The sequence below is a fragment of the Tachypleus tridentatus genome, chromosome 13 (genome assembly GCF_004210375.1).
Source record: "Tachypleus tridentatus isolate NWPU-2018 chromosome 13, ASM421037v1, whole genome shotgun sequence".
Classification (NCBI taxonomy): Eukaryota; Metazoa; Arthropoda; class Merostomata; order Xiphosura; family Limulidae; genus Tachypleus; species Tachypleus tridentatus.
The window spans coordinates 109,670,107-109,696,282 of record NC_134837.1 but is presented as its reverse complement, the minus strand read 5'-3'; the positions used below and the strand labels follow the sequence as shown (position 1 = coordinate 109,696,282).

Sequence of the window (26,176 nt, the reverse complement as noted above, 5' to 3'; positions counted from 1 at the left end):
TTTAACAGCATATTTTCGTATTAACCAGTTTTTATACTGGTCATCATGTAACCGTAATAGCCAAATTAGGTTCAAATAAAAAAGTGTCCTTTTTTTAAAACTATCCGGTGAGTAAATTTAGTTTTTCTGACGTTATTTTCCAAATGCATAAATTTCTAGAGACAATAAATCATTTTAAATTAATTTTGTAACATGAGATACTTAAAGAACCTTGAAAGACATAAGTCGAAACAGATGGTAAAATAAGAAAAAACGTTATTCTGAATGCTCTCTTTCGTCTTTTTTGAATATGGTTTCCATCCTTCAGATGACACTGTAAATTTTAAAATTTAGTAAAAAGAGTACTTTACAAGCCAAAACAGGCAATCGTTTTTATTAGTGTTTTCTCTGAGATTGTTTCTCTCTTTTGGATTTCATCAAGTTTACTGATTGAGATATTGTTCCAATATAAATAAATACCTTATTACTTTCTGAAACTACTAACATAAGTTTTACCTAAAGTAATTCGTGCTAAACATATGACTGGTCAATCTCACTGTAACACAAGATAGGTAATAACTACAATATATAACTTGAATATTAATGCAAACGACAGCTGTCTAACTTTAGGTATCACATAAGATCTTGAAGTTATATTTTATGGAAAGGTAAAAGGTTGTGGTATATAAACACACTACAGATGTATTCCTTTTATCTTAATCTATGTATTTAAAAACCGGTGGCTGTTGGTTACGTTAAATTGGCTTAGTGTTTAGAGCACCCCCACTTCAAGTGAACGTTTCACGTTTAAAGTCGCAGCGTAGTTGGGATTTGTTACATACTTTTATTAATAACTAATCAATTTTGAACAAATTTTTTCAATATTTGGAAAATGACGACAAATGCTGCAAGAGTTTAAACAGTATTATTAAGATTTAGTATTGAAAAGTGATAGTTAAACTGGGTCAGTAAGTATAATCTTTTACTTTTAGTAACAGATTTGTGTTCAAATTCAAGTAGAGTTGCGGTTTTTTGTTCCATATAAACATATTTACAGCAAGATCTTTAAATTTTTATATCTTTAAAAAACTATTTCAGCTGTTGATTAACATTTGAATTAAATGATTACACCTTTACACTGCCTGACTCAGCGGTATGTCTGCGGACTTACAACACTAAGAACCTGGTTTCGATACTCGTGGTGGACAGAGCTTTGATAGGCCATTGTGTAACTTTGTGCTTAATCCTAAACAATAACCTTTACTGTATCAAGCCTGTTAAGCTCACTCAGCCTGTGAATTCAACCGAACGCCTGTAACACCACCTATGAAATAAATTATTAACTGAAATTCTGAATACAACTGAAACAAGTCCAAAAACGTACTGTAAGGAAACGTTGGTTAGCACGAGAAAGAAGATGTTAGTGGGTGGTAAGACAAATATAAGAAACCTAAGAATAAATTAGTATAATTGAAGCAGAGCGAGAAGCGTTAACATTATAAAATGAAACTCCTGACATAAAAACATGTAGACAAATTAATATTAAAAGATTTTCAAACAGGTTCGGGCTCCCAGGTTGTCCCTTTGCATTGAACAAATATAGTTTTATTCTGAGTTTGACGTAACACATGCTAAAAAAATCGTTAAGTTAACGTCTTTGTGCTTATCGATTTTCCTTGTCTTTCTATTAAGGCTGTATCTGTTCTACCTATTGGACGAATTAATACAGTGCTTCACATTGGGAGTAACTTAGATAGCAATTATTTTCAATAGTAGTTCAAGTAATATTTCGAGATTTTGGTTTCCCATGATTGAATAAGAAGGATAATTCATATGGCAGTGCTAGTCTCTCTTGTTTAACCCGATATCACTCGTGAAATAACGAACATTGAATTTAGATAATGTATTAAATGATTCTGCTTGACCCTTTAAAACCAACGATACCACGTTTATAAAACAATTACAAATATACTTTGTTTGTGAATAAGTAAAGATAATTTTACTTGCATTGTACATTTCTTATTTAAACTCGATTATTCAAGAATTCGGAACCACTTCATGATATCCAAGGGCTCTAAAGTTATCTTGATTATATCGCAAGGTGATATTTTATAAAACAGGTGATGGAAAACTATGGTGAAGCAACTAATAACCTTTTGACCAAAATGTTATGTGGTAACTGCACACAGACCTGCACTAATACCAAACTTAAGAATCTTTGAGGCAGAAAAATATGGTATGCTTATATATTACAATATCAACTTCTTTAAAGTGCATTTTCCACCCACTTGTTCATACCTTAAGCAAAAATAAGGACGTAACATGCTCCAGGTATGTTTAAACTTGTGTGATATGGGTATGTATTTATTTTATTCTAATATTGTAGTCTTGATTTTCTATTTATTTTAGTTCTGTATATGTGTTGTACTTCACCTGATATATGATCAGGAAAGTCATTAAGTTGATTTTGTTCCAAAGTTACCTTTATTTCTTTATATTTTCAATATAAGAAAAAGTTGGTACAATACTGAATGTCGGTAGCAGTGTCCTTCACTGGCTGTTTAGATTATATCTAGAGATTACGACCCCACCTATGCTATAATGAGAACGATTAATTATATGGGTAACACTAGACACCCTAGGTAATTGCAAGGCTCCATGCGTGGTAAGGCCTGTTACATTTTGCCAGTCTAGCCTTGAACATCATCAGAGTCATTATAGTATGAAACAGCATTTAGAAGTACAAGCCACAGGGAGTATCAACCTAAGGAACAATCAAGAATATATAAAAGCAACTAACTACTGCTTTTGTTTAAAGTTAACCCTATCGTCACGGGTATCCTTTACTGCGGGTGACACAAAGTGTTAGTGTTTTACATTCAAAATTGTATTCAACTACTTTTTGTTTATGTTATTCCAATTAGAATAGCATTAAATATCATCTAATAATCTATATTTTAAGAGTATATAAGTTTTAAATTTTAATTCTACAAGGCAATATTTTTTAAAAAATCCTGAACTTCCCCTAGTGTGAAGCAGTCACACATTTTCTTTTAGCATGTCATCGTCACTGTTTTATCTACCACAGCTCGAAAAAGTATGAAATTAAATGTAAGTTACTCTCTATAAAATCGTAACTGCTCAGATAAACCAAACATAATATATATTTGCTTGGTTACGGAGCTATAAAATAAAAACATCAGAGCCCTCCTCTACAGTCACCTGCCACTATCTCTCTTTCCTAATTCGTTAATAGATCTCTTTTACGTGTTATTATATACTACCTATAACCAATTGAAACACAAGGTTTTCATCTATCAAATGACGTACGTAATATTATGTTCTGAATGGTTAAACGTCAATTTCACTCAGAGAAGGCCCGGCATGGCCAAGCGCGTAAGGCGTGCGACTCGTAATCCGAGGGTCGCGGGTTCGCGCCCGCGTCGCGCTAAACATGCTCGCCCTCCCAGCCGTGGGGGCGTATAATGTGACGGTCAATCCCACTTTTCGTTGGTAAAAGAGTAGCCCAAGAGTTGGCGGTGGGTGGTGATGACTAGCTGCCTTCCCTCTAGTCTTACACTGCTAAATTAGGGACGGCTAGCACAGATAGCCCTCGAGTAGCTTTGTGCGAAATTCCAAACAAACAAACAAACACTCAGAGAAACAACATCGTTCTCGCGAGAAATTTAACGACTTTCGTGGTTGAATTTGTAACGACTCTTTTCGCAGGGTTATAAAAGCCAGGACATTTTTGAGAGGTAAAGGAATTTGTCTAATTTTTACATATTGTTACTCTACATTGTTTGGTGCATTATTTAGTTAAATAAAAATATTAAGTGCTATAAACATTAGAGTTAACTCTCTTGAAAATCGAGAGCAATGTTTATTTTTAATTTCACACAAAGCTACACGAAGGCTATCTGTGCTAGCCGTCCCTAATTTAGCAGTGTAAGACTAGAGAGTAGGAAGCTAGTCATCACCACCCACTGTTAACTCTTGGGCTACTCTTTTTCCAACGAAAAATGGGATTGACTGTAACATTATAACGCTCCCACGGCTGAAAGGTCGAGCATGTTTGGTGCGGCAGAGATTCGATCCCGCGCCCCTCAGATTACGAGTCGAGTGCCTTAACTACCTTGCCAATATAAGTTTTGTGTGACGGGGATCCGAGACTGCGATCCTCGGATTGCGAGTCGTATGCCTTAACCAGCTGGTCATGCTGGGCCTCGATAGCAATAAAAAAGAATATTAGTTAAATATTTTATTTCTTGTTTTCATGTTTATTCTTTATGTATAATTATAAAAGTAAGTAAAATGTAAAAATAGGGATCCTCTTATGTTACTTAAGATTAGATTAGGTACAATAAATAACACTATCATAAAATTGTTTCAAGAGGCACGCGCTTGAGTTGCTTGTACTAGTTGTAGCAGCTCGTAGGTAATGTAATTCGATCGCATAACTTAAGTTTCACGTGCGCGGACAGTAGTTAGACACTGTTCAAACTCAAATGGCAGTAAAACAATAAACTTTGTTCATGAAGAGATGCATACTGTTACGAATTTTAAGCTACTGTTATTACTTGGAGAAATCAGCGAGTTTTGTGTTACAACTTGAAGTCATTCCAAAAAAGACAGAAAACGGTAATTTAGATTTATTTCGAATTTTTTGGTAGCTCGAGGTCGGTCAAACTGACCGATTCCACTTTTAGATATGATAGAGAAAATAACAGATAAACTATAAAGTTTTACTGAAGAAGAAAGAGAAAACGTTTCAAATGCATTTAGAAGGTATTAGGGATTACACTAAGGACTTTTTTTTTAATGAAGAAAAGTATTTTCACATGAAAATTACTTCACATGGACTATTCGAAACAGATATTCAATGTCTTCATGGACAACTTTTTATTCTATTTTATTAAAATACATTAATAAAAATATGTTTTTGTAAATTTTTGGTTTTTTTTAATTTTACGCAAAGCTACACGAGGGCTATCTGCGCTATCCGTCCCTAATTTAGCAGTGTAGGACCAAAGGGAAGGAAGCTAGTCATCACCATTCACCACCAATTCTTGGGCTACTCTTTTACCAAGGAATAGTGGATTGACCGTCACATTATAACGCCCCGACAACTGAAAGGACGAGCATGTTTGGTGTGACGGGGATTCTAACCCACGACTCTCAGATTACAAGTCGAATGCCTTAACCCACTTGACCATGCCTGGCTGCGCTGTATCTATTACGTGGAATGGAACTTCGTATGTTAGTGTTTAAGTAAAAAAAAATACCGTTTATCCATCGATAACATTTGTTAGAATAAGATATATTTGCAAGAACTACTAAAAAAGTCGCAGGTGGGGAAAAAGAAACAATGAAGCAGGCCTAAATTAGAGATCACTGGTCAGGTTTATTTCCAGCTATGTTGTGCATATGACCATCAGTATAATAGAATCAATAATACAAATACTTGTATGAGAAATTCATGGCAGTTTCATTTTTCTGTGAATAATGATAGTTTTGGCTGTGTCTGGAAATTATGACACGATGTTTCTCTTGCGTGTGATTGTACGTGTAGACGAAGATGGTGTATCTATCTCTTGATAGAAATGATGAATATGTTATCTAGTGTAGGCCTACACATCAGTAAACGGATTTTTAAAAATGTGACTATTCCTCTGACAAATATATCACTCATAATTATCAAAATTCCAGGGAAAAAAAAAAAGAACGACTGCAGCTGATGTGAGCACTTTTTGTACGTTCAGGCCTAAAGACAGTGCCAGTAGGCCTATTCATAAACGTGTTCAGCAACATGACATCAACACTGTGCTCAGCTTTTACAGCAAGAGAGTAACATTAATGATGTAAGTACTTCGCGGCAGGATAAATGGTTGAAATCTCAGGCTCAAAGTCAGAGCAAATGCTACTACTAGGCTTGCCTGGTGTTCAACATAATTCATAACGAACAGTAGCTTTTGGAGTAAATGTTACATTTGTATCTTTGTCAAATATTATTTACTATTAAAATTAAACTAACTGTAAATACTAAATGGCTAGAAATAAAAGCTAAGGTGCCATCTTCTCATCTAAAGTCAAGACATACGCGATCAAAGAGCCGCCCTATATCATATGGTTTAATCTTTTAAAAAACAAACTTAACTATTTTAATGTAGGCCAAGACTTAAGAGGGGAAGGAATCAAGTTTCACTTTTGAATATTAATGTGTCTATGAAGGGTGCTATGCACATGATATTTTGACAATAAATAATAATAATTATTCATAAATTATAATGATTAATAATAACATTCTGCGTGCAATAAATATTATAATCAGCAGCCTTAAAGTTATTCTGATTAATGTCTGTTGCGTTAGAATACCTCCCTCCCTTTTTTCGTTCAGTTTGGTTTGGTTTGAATTTCGCGCAAAGCTACACGAGGGCTTTCTGTGTTAGCCGTCCCTAATTTACGAAGAAACAATTAAATCCAAGAAAACTAATATAGGCATAATTTTTTTTTTAAATTTCGCGCAAAGCTACTAAAGGGCTATCTGCGCTAGCCGTCCTTAATTTAGCAGTGCAAGACTAGAGGGAAGGCAGCTAGTCATCACCACCCACCGCCAACTCTTGGGCTATTCTTTTACCAACGAACAGTGGGACTGATTGTACATTATAATGCCCCCACAGCTGAAAGGGCGAGCATGTTTGGTGCGGCAGAGATTCGATCCCGCGCCCCTCAGATTACGAGTCGAGTGCCTTAACTACCTTGCCAATATAAGTTATATTAAACTTGACAACCAATGTTGAACTTATGTCCTTGAGCAATGGTCTGATATTTATGTAATATTGATATTACACCTCTGTTATGTATTATACTTACTTCGGATGAGCATCCAATTTATTATATTACTTATGTTACGTATTATGATTTAAAAAAGCCGGAAGTTTTAAATTTAAATTAGCAGTTATTTGAATTTTGATTTATATCAAATTTATGATATTTGCCAACAAAACTGATATACATATTTATTTTTCTTAACACAAAAATATTTTCCTATACTAACAACAATGCAGTTCATAATAATAATCATCACAAATAATGATTTATATACAATAGTTTTACAAACTTACAGACAATACTGAGTCTTATATCCGTTCTAGAACTGAATATTTTATTAACAATATAGGTCTGCGACAAAGAAATTAATTCTAAGTTGATACTGTCCCTCCTCGTTTAAGCTAGCTAGTTTAGCTTGTGTTACAACCTCACATATTACGTCCTAAGTAATTCGCTGAAGTTGAACTGTTTGTTATGTTCGAAATCTACAAACGTTTCTGGTCAAATTCAGTAGTTTCCCACTTAATAAGCGTTAATCACAATTATAGCTTCAGAGACCTGTAGAACACTGACTGCAGCTGACTAATAATAATAACTGTCTCTCTGCGCGTCGGTTTTATATGACAATCACGCGAGATTCTCGAACTTTCAACACTGTTCTACAACTCACTAGCGTTTTCGTAAAACAATTATTGTTGATTCTTACTCACAAGAATCTTCTATAAATATACAGAACAGGCGGAACTTGTGCAATACTTATCCAACAACATACATCATATGCATCAATTTGAAATACACGTAGTTATTAAAATAAATGTAAGACGGGGCCTGGCATAGGCCAAGCGCGTAAGGCGTGCGACTCGTAATCCGTGGGTCGCGGGTTCGCGCCCGCGTCGCGCTAAACATGCTCGCCCTTTCAACCGTGGGGGGTGTATAATGTTACGGTCAATCCCACTATTCGTTGGTGAAAGAGTAGCCCAAGAGTTGGCGGTGGGTGGTGATGACTAGCTGCCTTCCCTCTAGTCTTACACTGCTAAATTAGGGACGGCTAGCACAGATAGCCCTCGAGTAGCTTTGTGCGAAATTCCAAAACAAACAAACAAACAAACAATGTAAGACGGTAATTCCGTTACACCTCGTACTTTCGTTGTCATTTAATCAGGTAATTAGTGGCACTAAAACTTTACTGTGATGTTTGCTTTATCCTATGCTCCTACTGCAACAGTTAAATATTGTCTATTACTAGTATTACCTAATGCTAGTCTGTACGCCATTCGTTACTAGGCTAGCAGACCTGCTAGCTAATAAAATTTTTGAAAATTGCGTTCATAGATATCATTTTCATATCACTTAGAGAATTTGATATATTAAGATGTTAAGAGTAACCAAAGAGTTGAGGCTGGTAATACACACTAGCTGACCATCCTTTGTCGCTTTAAAATTAGAGATAGCTGGTCCGAATAATTAAGGGCAAAATATAAGAAAACAGAGAAATAGGAATAAAGAATATTTAAAGGCTTATGTACGCTAACGTACATTTTAGTACTTAACCAAGAATGTTAAATTAATAAAGTTATTCTTCAAATATATCTTATTCTAACAAATGTTCTCGATGGATAAACGGTCATTTTTTTTTACTTAAACACCAACATACGAAGCTCCATTCCACGTAATAGATACAGTGCAGCCATGCATGGTCAAGTGTGTTGAGGCGTTCGACTCGTAATGTGATGGTCGCGGGTTCGAATCCCCGTCGCACCAAACATGCTCGCCCTTTCAGTCGTGGGGGCGTTATAATGTGACGGTCAATCTTACTATTCGTTGATAAAAGAGTAGCCCAAGAGTTGGTGGTGGGTGGTGATGCCTAGCTGCCTTCCCTCTAGTCGTACACTGCTAAATTAGGGACGGCTAGCGCAGATAGCCTTCGTGTAGCTTTACACGAAATTCAAGATACAGCGCAGATAGCTTACTATGTAGCTATATAATGAAACAACTTTTCTAACCCAAAAGGGCGTATCTGTTTTAGGGTTACTTATACTTCTATATTTTAAATTACTAAAATACTTAAGCCTGTTTTTTGAAAATTTAGTATTTTTATATTTTATTGTATTGTGATTGTCTGAAATTGGGAAGTAAAATACGTACAAATAAAACAAGGCTATAATGCCTGTAGATGTTCAGTAATAGGTACGATAAAAAAAGCAGCTTATTCCAACTCAATTGTTTAGCAGTTTTTTCAAAAAAGTAAAATTCCACTTTGTTAATTTAATCTTTAGTTTCTTACGCCATTCAGGCGCAAAGAACTTACATGATGCTTGTTTCATAACCCAATCAGACAAGAAGTTTGCTCCAACAGTTGTATTACAACGTCCGCTTTGTTGCTACGAGCAGTTGTGCATGCATACTTTCTTCGATTTCCCATATAAATTTTGTTTCTTTGTGATTAGTCGGTTTAATAGACACGTTCTGCGACGTGTAAAGCTTTCTCACGATGTGTGGTTGTAGTGGTGACCATCATAATTCAGAATGCTTTGGTTTTTTTTGTTTGTTTTGAATTTCGCGCAAAGCTACTCAAGGACTAGCTGCGCTAGCCGTCCATAATTTAGCAGTGTAAGACTAGAGAGAAGGCAGTTAATCATCACCACCCACCACCAACTCTTGGACTACTCTTTCACCAATGAATAAGGCCCGGCATGGCCTTACGGCAGTTTTCTTTATTCTGCAATGACAGGTTGTGTGATGGACGAGTGCATGGAGGTATAACACTGCTGGTCAACAAGTGCAAGCCCACTCTATTTTTGCCATCAACAAATCCTTGGGGGCCATAGCCATCCGTGTTTTCTTGGGTTGTACCATCACTATCTTTTCTCTCTACCTGTCTCCTGGAAAACCTATGAAAGGCTTTAAAAAAACGGTAAGCGTCTCCAGCCATGCCTCCTTCTACTACACGAAACAACTCGGTTAAACTTTGCTAAGAAGCACCAAACATGAGTCGTAGAAAAGTGTAAGAAGGTTTTGTTCTCTGATGAGAAAAACTTTACCCCGAATGGTCCAGATGGTTTCCAGCGTTATTGGCACGATGAGGATATCCCACTGGAGACATTTTCTACATGACACACTAGAGGAGGTTCCATCATGATCTGGGGTGCTTTCTCCTTTCATGGAACAATGGAACTTCAGGTTATACAGGAGCGTCAAACAGCAGCTGGCTACATTGGCATGTTGAAGAGAGCATCCTTATTGACTGAAGGCCCTCGCTTGTGTGGAAATGACTGGATCTTTCAGCAGGACAACGCTGCAGTACACAATGCCCGCAGAACAAAGGACTTTTTCTTGGCGAAAAACGTGATTTTTTTGGATTATACAACGTGTTCGCCCGAACTGAACCCCATTGAAAATGTTTGGAGGTGGATGGCAAGGGAAGTCTATAGAAATGGACGTCGATTCCAAACAGTGCATAATCTTCGTGAAGCCATCTTCCCTACTTGGAATAACATTCCAGCCAGTCTTATGCAAATATTTATATCGACCATGCCAGAGCGAATGTTTGTAGTTATTTGCAATGACGGCCGTGCAACTTACTACTGAGACCTCTTGTTGGGCATTTCCTACCTTGTTTAGGACTTCTGTTTGGTATGGTCTTAAACTTTTGACCAGCTAGTATTAAAGCTAATTTCATAGTGTTTACATTTTCCTTATTAAATGCTAAAAAACACTTTTTTTTTATTTTCCCTTTTCTTATTTTCATCTTTCGAAGCTCTACTCAAATAAGTGGTTGAGTCTAACAATGCAAAATGCATATTTTTTCTTTATTTTCATTGACCTTAAGATTTTGGCCAGCAGTGTATATAAAAAGGATGTATGTGTACATGTGATAAATAAATTCATGTATTTTGGCTTGCACAGCGTTAATGCATTTTTATATATATATATATGAAGGTGTGTTTGTATGTGTATATATATTTTATGGCATTATTCAGATTAGTAATTAACATTTTGAAGGAAAAAATAAATAGTCCAAGTAAAAGTGTTGATAATAATATTAATATGTTACTTAACTCACTAAATGATCCTTTTGTCGTGATAAAAGATCTACGTTACTCAGGTCGATAAAATAAAAGTTACATATAGTGGAATACGTGAAAAATTTGAAGTGTTTGACCACGTGTACACAGTTCATATGGCAGAAAGTTTCAATGTTGAACCTCGTCAGTTGAGGGTTTCATGTGGACGGCAACGATGCATAGCGAACTTTCTTACCTCATCCATCCTTCCTTCAGAGGCACAGCAATATGTCTGCGGACTTACAACGCTAGAAACTTGGTTTGAATACCCATGATGGACACTGCACAGATAGCCCATTGTGTAGCTTTGTGCTTAACTTCAAATAAATTAAAAGTATAAAGATTGTTATTGAATGATGTTATTTCTTATACTTAACACTTGTTAACTTTACTTATGATTGTTGCGCAAACTCCTTGGATCTGTTTTATTGTTTATTTTTTGTATGATTAGTTCATGCACCAGTGGCATTTCATCAGTGGTCACTACATATTGGAATGATCTGCCTTCACCACAGACCTCATTGACTAAAAGCTGATCAGCTGGCAAGAGATATGGATGTCTCCTTGCAAAGACAGCAGCATAGAGAAACCCTCTTCATGTACCATGGCCATCAAACACTGCAAGAATACAGCTTTCCCCAATATATGTGAACTGATGAAGATATTATGCACCGTTCCTGTCATATTGTACGAGTATGAGAGATCGACCAGCACTCGGAGAAGACTGTACGTTTTCAACCGGACCAGAATGCAGAAGGAACGTTTATCCGCTCTTGCAAGCATTCAGGTCTACTATGAAAAGGAAGTGGATGTAAATACAGCTGTGGCCCCTGAACTTGAAAGTGTGTTGATGTTATAAGTATAAATATATAAGTGTTCTGTATTATAGAAGATCATTTCAGAATGTAATACAAGTCTACATATGAGTGTATGGGTTTTTTTGGCGAGGATTTACAAAATAGAAATAGAAGTGCTTCTATTATGGAGCTTAACGATTTTATTATTATTTTCATCTTTTACTGTAAGATTCGTTTTTAAAACAGGTACGATGTTTTGATTACTGGCCCGATCATTCTCAAGTATTAATGTTTTCATTGGCTAATGATTTTCATTTGTGTTTATTCCTTTTTCCTTAAAAATAAAATTTTCAAACTTGATGTGCTCAGCATTGCCAGACTCTGATGTGAAACAGTATGGTATCAGTGGATATTTTAATTCACGTTGAAATGGAGTCCTAAGGAGCTAAAAATGCGCCTCAGGCCTTCTCAAACCCTATAGCTTTCGGGAGCCTCTGGTTACTCCCAGACCCTCGCCTCTAATAACTCGGACGCCCAAATAACTAATTTAAGAACCACCCAAACCAACACCGTAGCTGAGGAACTGCTGCAGAAAATCGACCACTAGATTTTAACGTTGTAAGTCTGTAGACTTACCACTGTTCCATGCGTGGACATTTAAAGTTTGTGAAAGATTTTTTTTTCTTTCTCTTCAACTCTTTTTAATTAAGGCGGAGTCATAGCATTAAATGTCATGAAAATATTAAATTGTAAACATCACTATCAATAGCATACCAATTTGCTTTTAGAAATGTGCACTATTTGATACAAAGAGTATGCCTGTAGAATATGACAATTTTGCAGCCCTATTTGATCCGGAAATATGTTTCTAGGTATAGAGAAAGTCGAAATGAATGAAGAACTTAGCTACCTAATTTTTATGTCTTCTAATTTGTAGTTTGATGATAAATTATTCTTAAAATTTCATCCATTGTACCTTCTTCTTTAGTTAGATAGTTATTTTAAAGAGTAGAAAAAGCACTTCCTATACCTTAGGACAGTGTGTTACCTCCTACACTTATAAGTTATAGCTATTCGTTGAAATGATTTTGTTTGTAGTTAAGCATAAAGCTACACATTGGGCTATCAGTGCTCTGCCCACTACGACTATCAAAACCCATTTTCCAGCACTACAAGTTCGCAAGCATACCGCTATGCCACTGGAGGCACGTTGAATTAATAAACACCTAAAATTTCTTCTTCCGAGTTTATAGTTAAGCAACAGGATTGCTTACCTAATGAAAATTATTATTATGTGTTGAGAAGCTCCTAATAACAATTTTTATAATTTTGAGAAAAAGCGATATTTGTACTCGTATCGTAAGTATAAATATTACTTTTTCTTTAAGTTATGGTAATAAAAGTATTTTAAAAAGGGGCGATTTCGATCTATATTGTGATAGGCGAAATAGCGAAATAGATCATAATGATTGAATGAGCGAGAGTTACTCAAATAACAACTCACCTATTTCAGTCGCACGATTGTCCGCGATATTATACTCGCGCGAGAAATTTAGTTAGGGGAATTTTGACTTTTTATTGCATTATGGCTGTGAACTCATTTCGGTTGATTGAACTTGTTCGGAAACATCCTATATTATATGATATAACAAGATCTGATTTCAGAGATCGTACTAAAAAATCAGCAGTTTGGAATATTATAGCATCAACCTTAGGTGTACCAGGTAAGTTCGAACAAAAATCTCTTCGGCTTCTTGCGAAAAACGGTTGTGCCGTTTGTCGCTCGTTAAAATTATCTTGGATTGTTTTTCTGAGTGTAAGCCATTTTATAAGGCAACATGATTTATTAATTATATTAAAATTAGAAAACGAAGTTTTTCTTCGAATAAAAACAACGTTGTTTTTATGTTTTCATAGTATTATTATAACCAAATATAAAACGATTAAAAACCTTTCAACTCGGGTTAAAGAGTTTTTATCGTTATGTTAAGGCTTCTTGAACCTACGGATTTTTCTGACCAAGAAATTCTCACCAATTAATGAGGCTGCTTCTTGCATACACATATATAAGACCGAAACGGAATTTAATGTGATACTTAGTAGATGTAGACTTTATATCATATTTTCTGTGAAGCTGAGTATGAAAAGGCATAGTATTAGTAGCAAACATGGTATCTTGATATTGTTGTATAGTAGTTAGTGAATTAGTTACGTTGACCAATTGTAAATAACATTATCATATAGTGATAATATTATATATAAAACATAATTATAGAGAAAACTGTATATTGAGTCATTATCTTAAAATTAAATAAAAAACAAACAAACAATTTGTTCCAGGATAAGAATTTCACAAAAAGTAGAACTAGAAATAATTATAAGCACATTGCAAATCGTGAGCTTTTATTCAGGGTACAGATATCTCCATGGACATAAATACTATGAAGTATAACAAATAAAACGATATAATAAATGTCAGTTCTAAAGTGTATTATTCTCATGGTTGAAAATTATGTATTTTCAAATAATAGGGATATGCAATAAATTTTTATAACTTTAATAAGTAAAAACAAATATATATGACTAAAAAAATTGTCTCATATATTCAGTGAGAAGTACATTTTAGGTAATTATAAATGCACTCTGTGAATGTTTTTGACATGTACAAACAAGTAATTATAACCTTTAGAGCATGGATATAATTCTCTACAATAATTCTATTCAATTTCAGGATGTTTTAATAATGTACAGAGTGTTGTAAGACATGTAAGACCTATGTTGTATATTGGAGTTGGTTCTTTTGTTTTTCATCTTTTTCTTTCTTTGTCAACACACTGAGAATGTTGATTTTGAATAAAATGAATGTCATTGTGCAGGGTACTGCAAGGATTGTTGAACATTCAAGAACAGATGGTATATGCAGTAATTTTACTTAGCTTAAACTTAGAGATAAACTTTGTACACTGATTGAGAATGATAGAAATCATGTCAACATCCATGACAATTTTTAAAACATTACACCAGGACCAGTATTTTAATAAATGTTACAATTTCCAGTAATTTTCAAGGATGAATATTTTACTAGTTACAACTATATCTGTTGTGGGAATTTTCTTTAAAGATCACTTTGCATTTACATATGTTTCTTATTTTATTTCAGCCTTGTAAAAAAATCACATCTAGTGTCATATTTGTACCATATTTTATGTAATTATACAGTTTCATATGATTTTTGCATAACCTCAATTTGTCTTCAACTTTAGACGTAATTTGGGTTTAGAATGCCCACATGGTTAGTGTACTAGACTGTGGGCTCATAATTTGCATTCTGTTACTACTAAAAACAAATGTTGCATTCCACACTTTGCAGAAGTGGGTGTTTTATAAAGGTGGCTGTCAAATCCTACTCTTTAGTCAGACATGAGTATTGCCTTGTAAAGTTTGCACATTTTTGATTGATCATAAATACATAAAACTCAATCCATTGAGCCTTTTGAATCAAAAATTTTCTTCTCAGGCTAGTGATGAACATTTTAAATACTGGTATCAAAGGTTTTGAATGGCAATTCTGAACATTTATGGGCAGAAGGTACATGGCTTAACTGTTGGTACCTAAGCATTCTGTTTGTAGATCTGGAATAGACATAAATTTTCAGTTTGGTAGGAGAATATTGCAGTATAAGTCTTTTTTTAATTCTAGCTTTGAGGATTAGGAACATTAAATTCTGTTGTCGTGTGCGCTTTAAGTTAACAATATGGGAATTGGGCTGCTAAATGTTGCAGATTGCAAGGTTTATTTTCAAAGTTATACAATGGCTAAGCTTTTAATTTTTTTTTTCTTTTTCTCTGATATGTTTTTGCAAGACAGGATATTAACAATTTTCATGATCTTAAACATATTTTTGGGATATAGTGAAATTAACCTGAATTATGTTGACATTAATCCCTTGGAAAGAAGACCAAGAGATTAAAGCTAGTATATAAAACACCAGAATCAGAAGATGTTTTTCCAAACATTTTAAAACACATCAAAAATCAGGTACATGAGCTTCACCAGTAGGTCAACAGATGATGGACGGGTGCCTGATGATTGGAAACTACAAATGCTCTTTAATATTTTTGGGGGATGGGGAGCAGTGAGAATTATCATGGAAATTATAAGCCAGTTTGTCTTATTTGTAGTGGGGAAAATTCAGTTACTCACTTGAGCTTTTTTCTTGAAGTTTTAGATAGAGAAGTGTCTGATTATTTGAGAATTATTACTGCTACTGTTCTTTTTTTAAGGGGGAGGAGTTATTTATATTTGTAAAGGAAGAAGATAAGAATTACCCTCTAAATTATAGGCTAATTAGTTTTACTTTTGTAGTAAGAAAAATTATTTCACAAAACAAATCACTAGTTATGCCTCACATAATTGGAATACTATATGAGTTTTGGTTTTCTTACAAAGTAGGGATATTGACTTACTGAAGAAGGGTCAGAAGAAGGCTAGCAAGGATTAAGGTTTCTAAACTTGCTTCATTTTGAGAAGGTTAAGAGTTGATCTTACTGAAGTTTACATGATCATTTAGGAGCGGAAAGATAAAGGGGCCTTAATTTTTTTGCACTGTATTCTGGAATCAATAAGATGAAAGGACATAAATTTCAGATTTGAAAAAAAACAAACTAGTTTCCTTTTAAAACATTTATTTTCCTAACAAGATGATTTGGTGTCAGAATTAGTTTATTGGAAGTCAGAATTGTACAGTATTTAAGAGGAGAATAGATGGTATCCTGAAAAATAAAAGGTGAATGTTTACTTTTTGACATGAATGAGGTTATATAGAGGCAACCTTAAAGGACCAAATAGTTCCTTGTTGTCTTCAATGTTATGCATAGAACCATGATAAGAAAATTCTTATTTAGTATGTTGCTAATTCTTGTTTTTCTCATATTCCCATGAACATCTTATCATAAAAAGTAATAGTGTTAAAATATCAACCTAAAAGTTGAATAAAATACATTACACCATGCCCCAATTTTTAATAAATATTACAATTTCCAAGGACCTATATTTTATTAGATATAACTCTTTCAATTGTGATAATTTTTGTTAGAGATCATTTTGAATTTACAAGTGTTTCTCAGTTTACCTCAGCCTAGTGGTAAAATTAGTTCTACCTCATATTTGGTCCATATAGTATGTAATTGTACATTTACATCTGATTTTTGCATAACCTCAGTTGAGCTTCAGCTTTAGTTGGTAACTTAGTTAAAAGTCTCAATTCCTGTGCCATTTATCAAAAGAAAATAGAATTATTTTTAATTAAAAATCATGTTTTTTGCAGCTGAACTGTGTAAATGCAGATGGAAAAATCTAAAGGATGTATTTGTAAAAGAGAAAAGAAAGCTTGAACAACAGGTAAATGGAACTTCTGTCAAACATAAAAAGAAGTGGAGATTCTATGATAAATTGACTTTCCTGTGTGGATATATGCCAGTGAAGGATATAGGGTGAGTACTTTCCATACCAATACCAATTTCATTCTATGATAAATAATTATAACTTTTCATCAGAGTAAGCTCAAACTAAAAATCAAACTGGACAACAGTATAACTGATTAAATATAATTTTCTTACACTTTAACTTCTGAAGAACATAACTGATTGCTTCATCAGTTTGAAACACTTGCTTCTAATATTTTTGGCCATAATTTCAACAACACGTCACGAGGTTTGAAGAAGTTAGGAGATTTAGTTTAGTCGTAAATACAGATTCTAAACTATCAGTGCAGAACAGCCTTTATAATAAAAGTATAATAATATTAACTAATAAATCAAAATGAAAAGCAGTGACATGCAACATAATGACTGTTATTGTTAAACAAACAACTGTAACATTCAATAACTAGTGTAACTGATATTGTTAGTAATAAAAACACATGTAAGAGCCAACCAGTTAGAACTTGGAACTTTTAAAAATCAGCTGCTGTGTGAATATATTTTCTTCCTAATATTACTCAGGTTAAATAAAGCTAGAATGGTTAGAAATGGGTAGAACAAGCAAGCACGTCTCACTGTCCACAGTAATATCACTTTCCAAGCAGAATGAAGAAAATGTTCTCTTAACTATACAGTTTTTGAACTTAAATTATTAGCATTTGAATTAGATATTTATAATTCCTATTAGAAAAATGTCTCCAACAACAATCACAAATAATATTTATGTTTATATAAGTACAAAAGAATCTTTTGCTGTTGTACATTATTATTATCAATTTTATTGTCATAATCATTGAATCGATAAACTAGGACGTGGATACCAGCACATTTGTATTATGCAGGAAAAGTAAGATCTGAAAAAGAAAAGTCTGTATTTCCTAAACTGGATAATTAGTTATAGAATGAGTTGCCATCAGTCGTATTACAAACTGGGAACATATAAAGAGTTTAAGAAGGGAATATAAAATTTTGACTTTTCATTTCTTGGGGATGAGTATTCTGTAAAAATCTTGAAGGGCCAAATATTTCCTTGTTTGTATATTACTTATAAGTGAAAAAGGAGAATTTGATATGTAAAGACTGTGCTCTGATGTGGTATTACCTTCTCTGCATAGAGTTATCTCAGTTTTCTTTCTGCTCTCTAACCATTGCTAAAGAAATATTCATGCTCAGATCACCTGTCTATACATTCCATCAATTTCATGCCATTTTGAACATGTACATATCATGTTATTACTCTCCATCAATAGTATTGCATCACCTATATATTGGTGCATGTAGTTAACTTTTGTTTCTCCTCATTCCTCACTTTCTCAATTATCACTACATCATTTAGACTGTTGTTTTGTGTGCAAGTGCTGTTTATGATTGTGCTTTTTGGCCATTTCTAATGTGTTTCTTTAAACTCTTGTATCAACCACAGTTTTATTTTTCTGTATTTGGTTTCATTTGTTTCAACAATTCGTTTTTTAAATTTGTTTCCTGTTCCTGAACTGCAAGTGAACTTAGTATGAAGTGGAAGTGTAACATCTCTGAATTTGATATTGCCGTGACAATCGGAAACGCAAGTGATATGACTTTCCAGCACTCAGTTCTACTTTTCTTCACAGGAAATGTAGACCTTCATTTGCAGGGAGTTAGGATCATATGTTTAGCTGGCAGTTTTTTCTCATTTTCAATCTATGTTTCTGAGAAACTATATAATCAGGGTGACAACAGTTTGGATTTTTTTTTTTCTTCAGACATGTTCTTATTTTGGTCAGTCACGAACTTCTTCAGAAGATTATACCTTCCACCCCTTTTTTAGAACATGTTAATCAAGTATGTGATTTCACATATTTCCTCTATTGCCTATTATGCTTCCCATTCCTTATTGGGTGACATTTCACCTTTTGAATTTTTTTCCCCTGCTATGTCTTCAGATTTACAACGGTAAAATCAAGGATTTGATTTCCTGTGGTGGACACAGCAGATAGCTTGATGTGGTTTTGCTATAAGAAAACACCCACAAACACACATTTGTCTAGTTTTGATTGAATGCTCACTTCCTTTTCATAATTCTGGTTGCTTATCGTATGACACTGTTTACCTCCAATTGGGGTTGGTGAACATATTTAACATTGTCAACATGCCTTAACCCTTATGCTTATGTTACTATATATATTTCTCTATATCCGTTTTATTTTCAAACTCCTAATGCCAAGGATGGGTTGTGGAACCTCTTCTGTCCAATTGAAGTTGTGTATCAACGTTGCTTATTCGCTATTGAATTGAACCTTTAAGACTAGATTTCACTTGTGCACATCCTTTTTCTTCACCCATATCAAATTTGATTACTTCTTTAAAAACTAAGAACATACATGTTTCAGATTTAGTGTATGTATCCTTCAGTTTCATTCAAAAGCATAGTTGTATTATGGGCAGTCACTTTCCACTTGGTGTCAGTAGTGAGTACCTACACTAGCTCTTCAACTTTTGGAATGTAGAATTCTATCTTTGAATCAGAAGACATAAGACTGCATTGAAAGTTAATAGTTTTCTTTCACTGGAAATGTATTTCTGATAGACACTTGCCTCCTCTCGCACACTTGCTGCCCTTTCTTTCCTCTGCCACTTCTCAAAAGTGAGAATGGAGTGGGAATAACAGAAGAATCTACTTGTGTCAATGTAGGTGGTGGAATACTCAAAATTGATGAGGTTAATAGACCAGTGCACAACGTGTATAAATCTTTTAGCAACGCTTAGAGGCCAGAAAAAAGGTTGAAATTGCTTTGTGTGTCAAGAGATAAGTACTTGTTGGAAATACATTTTGTGCAATAAAAATGTTAACTTTTGTTTGAGAGCCATACAGTTACAATGATAGTCTAGATTTAATCTAGATCTAAAAAAGTTTTGTTACTGAATTATTTTTAGAATTATCTTTATGTAATATTTTTCCTACTAGAAACTATAATTTAAATCACTGTATTTCTAAATATTATGTTCATTCAAATAGACAAGTTAGTTTTTCCATTAGAAAATACTTAGTTTTTTTTCTGTTGTTCTTAGACACAATAGTTCTATTACATCTGAAGATCTACTGAAGGAAATGCAGCAATCAAAAGAAACTGTAGTTGTTCCACATTTACAGGAAGAGGAAACAGAGTCACTGGAAATTTCTCAGAACAGAGATACCTTTCATGGTATAAAAGGAAATGTCCTTGTATTAATTTGAAAGGACCAGATAAACTGCATGTTATTTCTCAAGTACAGGATGAAGAAGGCCATTTTGGTGAAACAGTTGCAGCAGTGCTGAGACGTCTGACTCCGTACCAGAGAGCTGTTGCTAAGGTTAAGATTCAAGAACTTTTACTTCATGCTGAATTTAATGAAAAAGCAGTTGTCCCTTCACATTCCTAGTGGTGAAATTCTTGACCACAAGAAGATGTGAGATACAACACAATGATCTTTCCAAGTTGGTCCAATAAACTCTATAACAAACCTACCTGTATATATATATATATACATAGGTTTTGTATCAGTTTATATGTGTATAGCTTGTTTACTAGCTTGGTTACAGAAATAAAATATTCAAATTAGAAAGTCGTTTATCACTATATTTGTTTTATTCCTGCATATTTTTCCATTGTTTAATGTGCAGCTCATATAGAAAGCTTTTATTCAAAATTTTTAGATGTGACACATGCTTCAGTTTGCTTCACTGAATGACACAAGGTTTCCTTTATAGTTTATCGTTTTCTGCTCGGGACTGGAAGTTCAGTTGTTTTTGTGTGACAACTGAGTGAAGTAGGATAGTGATTGTATCCTAAAAAATGAGTTGTGTTAACTATAATTTTAACTATAGTTAAAATATGATTTTTTAATAGAATATGAAATATTTACTACCAATAAAATGCATTAGTAGAACTTTATTATTATTTAGATTTAATGCTAAAATATAATCTGTAAACACTTACAATATATCACTATTAATAACTTCAAAATATATGTTAATCAAACTTCTAATTAAAGTAGAAAATTTAATTTATAGTTTTTAATGAAGCAGTTAAATGATAGCTACATGCAAAGAAAGAAAATATAGTTTATAATGTAGTTTGAAAAACTGATCACCAGATTTCAAATTATGATTAAAACATTTTTCAGCAACTGAATTACTTCAGTATCAGAACAGAAACAATTTGATGTGATTGGATTATCAGAAAAACTAATTTCATTCCAGAATTTTCTCATCAGTTTTTCTTTAAAATATACATACTTGTATAAAGCATGGAAAGAAAATATTGGACATTTCTAATTAGGATTCAGTGGCTCCCCAGTGGTACGTCTGTGGACTTAAAATGCTAGAAATTGTGTTTTCATACCCATGGTGGGCAGAGCATAGAGACTATTGTGTAGCTTTGTGCTTAACTTCAAGAAAATGAATTAAATAAGAACTAAATGAAAAGTACAGGACATGGTTGGTTATTTCATAAAAATTCAAAATATTCAATGGGTAGTGTTTTTATTATGATTGTAGTAGATTATTGCTTTTTGAAAGTTTTTAAAAAAAAATATGTTACTGTATCTTATAGATATGAAACATTTCCAATCATATAAGTTAAGTTAGTTGATTTTTCAACCTGTTATAATAAGTTTATTTGTCATAATTAGTGATATTGTAAAACAGATACAAGGTTAAGACTTGTTTCATTGTATGTGGAAACATGGAAATTAGCTCTTCAGTTGGAAACTTATTTGGGAAGTCTTTTAAAAGGAAATAAAATTGTGTAGCTTTCTTAGAGATAATAAAACTTGATATATTTATAAAAAATAAAATTTGTAAAAAACAAATGAAAGTTTAGGAAAGCTTATGTTTTAATATATTAAAACTTTATTACACCAATTTCATTAAAACTTTAGTTTTTTAACCCAATTAATTGTGTAATGGATAAGATGAATTTTAAAGTAGTAATGGATATTTAATCCACAAGAAGTGTGGTTTGGAAAAACTTACAAAGAGGTTTTCCTGTGTTTTAATGTATATTTTAACTAGAAACAACTTCTGAATAAGACACTTGTATTGTCAGAAGCATTCTTTTCTATACTGTTTATTTTAAATAGAATTAAAGTAACATAGCCACATTACTGGAAAATGCTACTATTACTCATGATTATTTTAATATATTAACTTAAAATTTAATTGTTCACAAGTTTCTGCAAAAACAAACCAAAAACATTGTGAATTTTCTTGGACTATTTTCTTTGAGAAGCATTATTGGAAGACTGATGAGCTTTGATAATTTCTTGGTTTTATGACCATGATGATTTTAGGGGATGGCTGTCATCAGGTCCCCTGCTGAGACAGCAATAAGTTTTTGGATTTATGATGCTAAAATCTGGAGTTCAATTTCCCTCAGTGGATACAGCAGATAGCTCAATGTGGCTTTGCTATAAGAAAACTCACACATGCAACAGAAATTGCTTGAAAGCTGCAGTTATATTTGCAATCATATTTAATTTTCACAACTTTCAAGATCCAAAATTTCCATCATTGGAGACCTCTAAAAGAACATATTAAGTAACTGTGATATGTAATATATACAACAGATGAACATAGTGTATGTAGAATTGAAACGTATTTGAATTAGTCTATCTTAGTTTCTCGGCAATCGTGGAGTCGTTAAAAGACATCTTAGAAATAAGAGAACTAATGTTATGAAGTGGCCAGGGAAATCACCTAATATCAATCAGATTGAAAATTTACGAGTTAAATCAATTAACGATAGCAAGCAAACACTGAAGACGAACTTTAGAAGTACTTAAAAAGAGATGGAATATTTGATTTGCACAAACTTATTGAAAGCATGTCACGTCGTTGTGAAGCAGTACTGAACTCCAAGGAAATGCCAACTAAATATCAACTTGGAAAACTGGTTTATGTTATTTTGAGTTAAATTTTTAAGTTCGATTATTGCAGAAAAACGTGTTTGATCATTTTGTAGACTAAAATAAAAATGTCTAAAAAACTACAGCAGTGCACACCATTTGTTATGAGAAAATATAACCAAAATCGTGAAAAGTTCAAGTATTTACGAAATCCTTTGTTAAAATTAGGACTTAAGATCACATTTGAACAGATCACGTCGAGTGCGTTCTAAAAACGTATAGTTTTACATACTTTTCTGTTACTTAATAAAAGATAAACCAAATTTACATTTTTAAGAGGGTCAACTTTTTGTCCATCCCCTGTATATTGGAATATTTTAAAATATTTATACGAAAGGAAAAGCGACGGTGCAGATCCTAAACCACAAAATGGGTCTGACATTTATCAACCTTGAGGAATTTCGATGCCACCATATCAACAGTTGGAATGCTGCGAGAGGATTCTGTGTGGTTATCGTCAACGTTTGTTTGTTTGTTTTTTGGAATTTCGCACAAAGCTACTCGAGGGCTATCTGTGCTAGCCGTCCCTAATTTAGTAGTGTAAGACTAGAGGGAAAGCAGCTAGTCATCACCACCCACCGCCAACTCTTGGGCTACTCTTTTACCAACGAATAGTGGGATTGACCGTCACATTATACACCCCCACGGCTGGGAGGGCGAGCATGTTTAGCGCGAACCCGCGACCCGCGGATTACGAGTCGCACGCCTTACGCGCTCGGCCATGCCAGGCCTGGTTATCGTCAACACTTGCACAAACATTATGCCAAGTGGAAAGCTTGTGCACTCTACGACTGGAGTATTTAAAGTGAACTGCTAAGCTTCCAGTATTTCCAGATGGAATTGTGAAGAGAGAGAAAGAACTATTGGATTGTATTAAAAGTAATTACGTATAATTATTATACTTGTTTCATTTTTATAAATGTATACTGTAATCATGATGATACCAATCTGATGCTATTACATATGTAAAAACGGTTGGTATGGTTAGAGAAAACTCAATGTAGAGGAGCGAACAACATTTTGACCTTCTTCGGTCATCGTCAGGTTTACAAAGAAAGAAAGAGGTAACTGATCGGAAGCTGACCACAGCTGAGTGTCGGAATGTAGAGGGCGGTGTTAAATGTTTGAATATATAATTTTATAATATTTTTTTATTATATTTAATATAGATATAAAGGTGTTCCTTTGTATTGGTTTATTTTGGGCTCGAGTTATTGTATAAGTAAGGTTTCTTTAAATTTGCGTTTGTTTATGTTTATTTCTTTATTTAGTATTTGGGTGTTTTTTTATGGTTATGTTGTGTTTATTTGATTTGCAGTGTTCGAAAACGTGTGAAGGTGACTTTTTATGTTCTTTGAATCTGGTTTTCATTTTTCTACTTGTTTCTCCAATATAGAAGTCATGGCAGTTATCACATTGTATTTTATAAATAATGACATTCCAGTTAATACCAGATTTATTCAAAAATCAGGCACAAAAGTAAGGTCTATATTATGTAAAAAACTACACTGACAAACACCACACCAACATTATTTATAAAATACAATGTGATAACTGCCACGACTTCTTTATTGAAGAAACAAGTAGAAAAATGGAAATCAGATTCAAAGAACACAAAAAGTCACCTTCACACGTTTTCGAACACTGCAAATCAAATAAACTTCAGTATACTTCACTGAAACTGTTGTATGTTAACTATGTTACCATTCCCTCAAATTATCGTTCATTGTTGTCAAGTGATTTGGATTCACCACTGAAGAGTCCTCTTCTTTAGCTTTGCTATTTGAAATATGAAGCTCATTTTAATATTCTGGTTGGGGTATACCCCCTAGCAGTAGTTTTCGAGTAGCTACACATCTACTGAGGCCACTTCGTGCTAATATATATTTTACCGTTGTGAAGATAACTTTCACATCTGTACTTACAGTTGAATCATTGGCAAGATCTGAATTGGATTGCCACGTACCACACTCTGACCTTAATTAAAACAACGTTTGAAGAGTTTGAACTTTATTTATTGACTGTTTCGATTATCAATGATACGTGTTTTGTGTATTCTCTTTATAATTTAAATATAGTTCCCACAAAAATGTAAATTTATATTTCTTTTTTTGCATGATGTAACTTTCACCAACAAAACTTTTTATTTCTTCAAGTTTGACACAATATATTTGTCTTATTTTCATAAATGCATTCACGAGACAACTGTTGGCGAAGACAGTCGGTGCATCGTATATTTTGATCCAATTCTTGTTGGACCTGTGAGAGGCAGGTACATCTTCAACCTCTTCCTATGTTTTAACAGCAGATTTTTGCTTAATAATTTTTACTGCTGTATCAGATTTCATGTTCATTTCTTTCTATGATTTTTTGTATTTTTTAGTGATTTAAAATTCAACTGAAATGTAAGTTAGAACAAAAACTATTGACAGCAGATCGATGCCTCTTTGATCGTAATACTATCTAGAGTTAGTTAAGGAAAATGAGATAGCGATTTGGAAATCATAAATAAAATTGATACAAATGTTGTGCATATAAGACATTAATTTGTGGCAAGTTTTACAACTGTGATTGACTTCGAAGGTGAAAAATGAACATGAAACTAAGTGTATCCACACTGTGAGAGGTGCATTAAGAAAACATTATTGGCATAATTTGATAGTGAAATTTCCCACTCACGCCAAATTTGATCAATTATGAAAACTGTTTACTTCTGGAGGAAATTTAACGTAAACATATTGTGGCACTTTACACTACAAATGGGACGTGGCGACTCATGAAACACATAATTTTGTGAGACAAAATGCGATGGTCATTTGCGGACGTTACTTAGTAGCACTTTAAGAAAATGACGTTCTGAGATGCAGTTATCGGAGTGATCAGTTCTAACATTGCTCTTCCTAGACACGAGAAGTATGTTTTAATGAAATGTACTTTTGATTTAGTTGTCCGTCTTTCCATGAAAAGAGAATTTTCTTTCGAACTGGTTTTACGACTATTACCAAACATGCTCGCCCTTTCAGCCGTGAGGGGCGTTATAATGTGAGGGTCAATCCCACTACTGATTGGTAAAAGAATGGCCCAAGAGTTGGCGGTGGT

General features: G+C 33.7%; 1 protein-coding gene across 4 annotated transcripts in view; it reads left to right on the top strand.

The window, feature by feature from the left end:
• The window catches only part of LOC143239702 (uncharacterized), a 41,852-nt gene extending 19,820 nt beyond the window's left edge, over nucleotides 1–22,032 (top strand). The window contains exons 1-4 of one of the 4 annotated variants that reach the window (XM_076481090.1): nucleotides 3,634–3,737; nucleotides 11,326–11,716; nucleotides 16,999–17,164; nucleotides 20,201–20,734. In XM_076481090.1, coding sequence (XP_076337205.1) covers nucleotides 11,431–11,716; nucleotides 16,999–17,164; nucleotides 20,201–20,366 — 618 coding nt within the window. In that variant the 5' untranslated portion in view covers nucleotides 3,634–3,737; nucleotides 11,326–11,430 and the 3' untranslated portion in view covers nucleotides 20,367–20,734. Of the gene's footprint in view, nucleotides 1–3,633; nucleotides 3,738–10,303; nucleotides 10,444–11,325; nucleotides 11,717–13,146; nucleotides 13,396–16,998; nucleotides 17,165–20,200 lie in introns of those variants that run through there. The other 3 variants (XM_076481091.1, XM_076481089.1, XM_076481092.1) reach the window with 3 other exon arrangements.
• The last annotated feature ends 4,144 nt before the right edge of the window (nucleotides 22,033–26,176 follow it).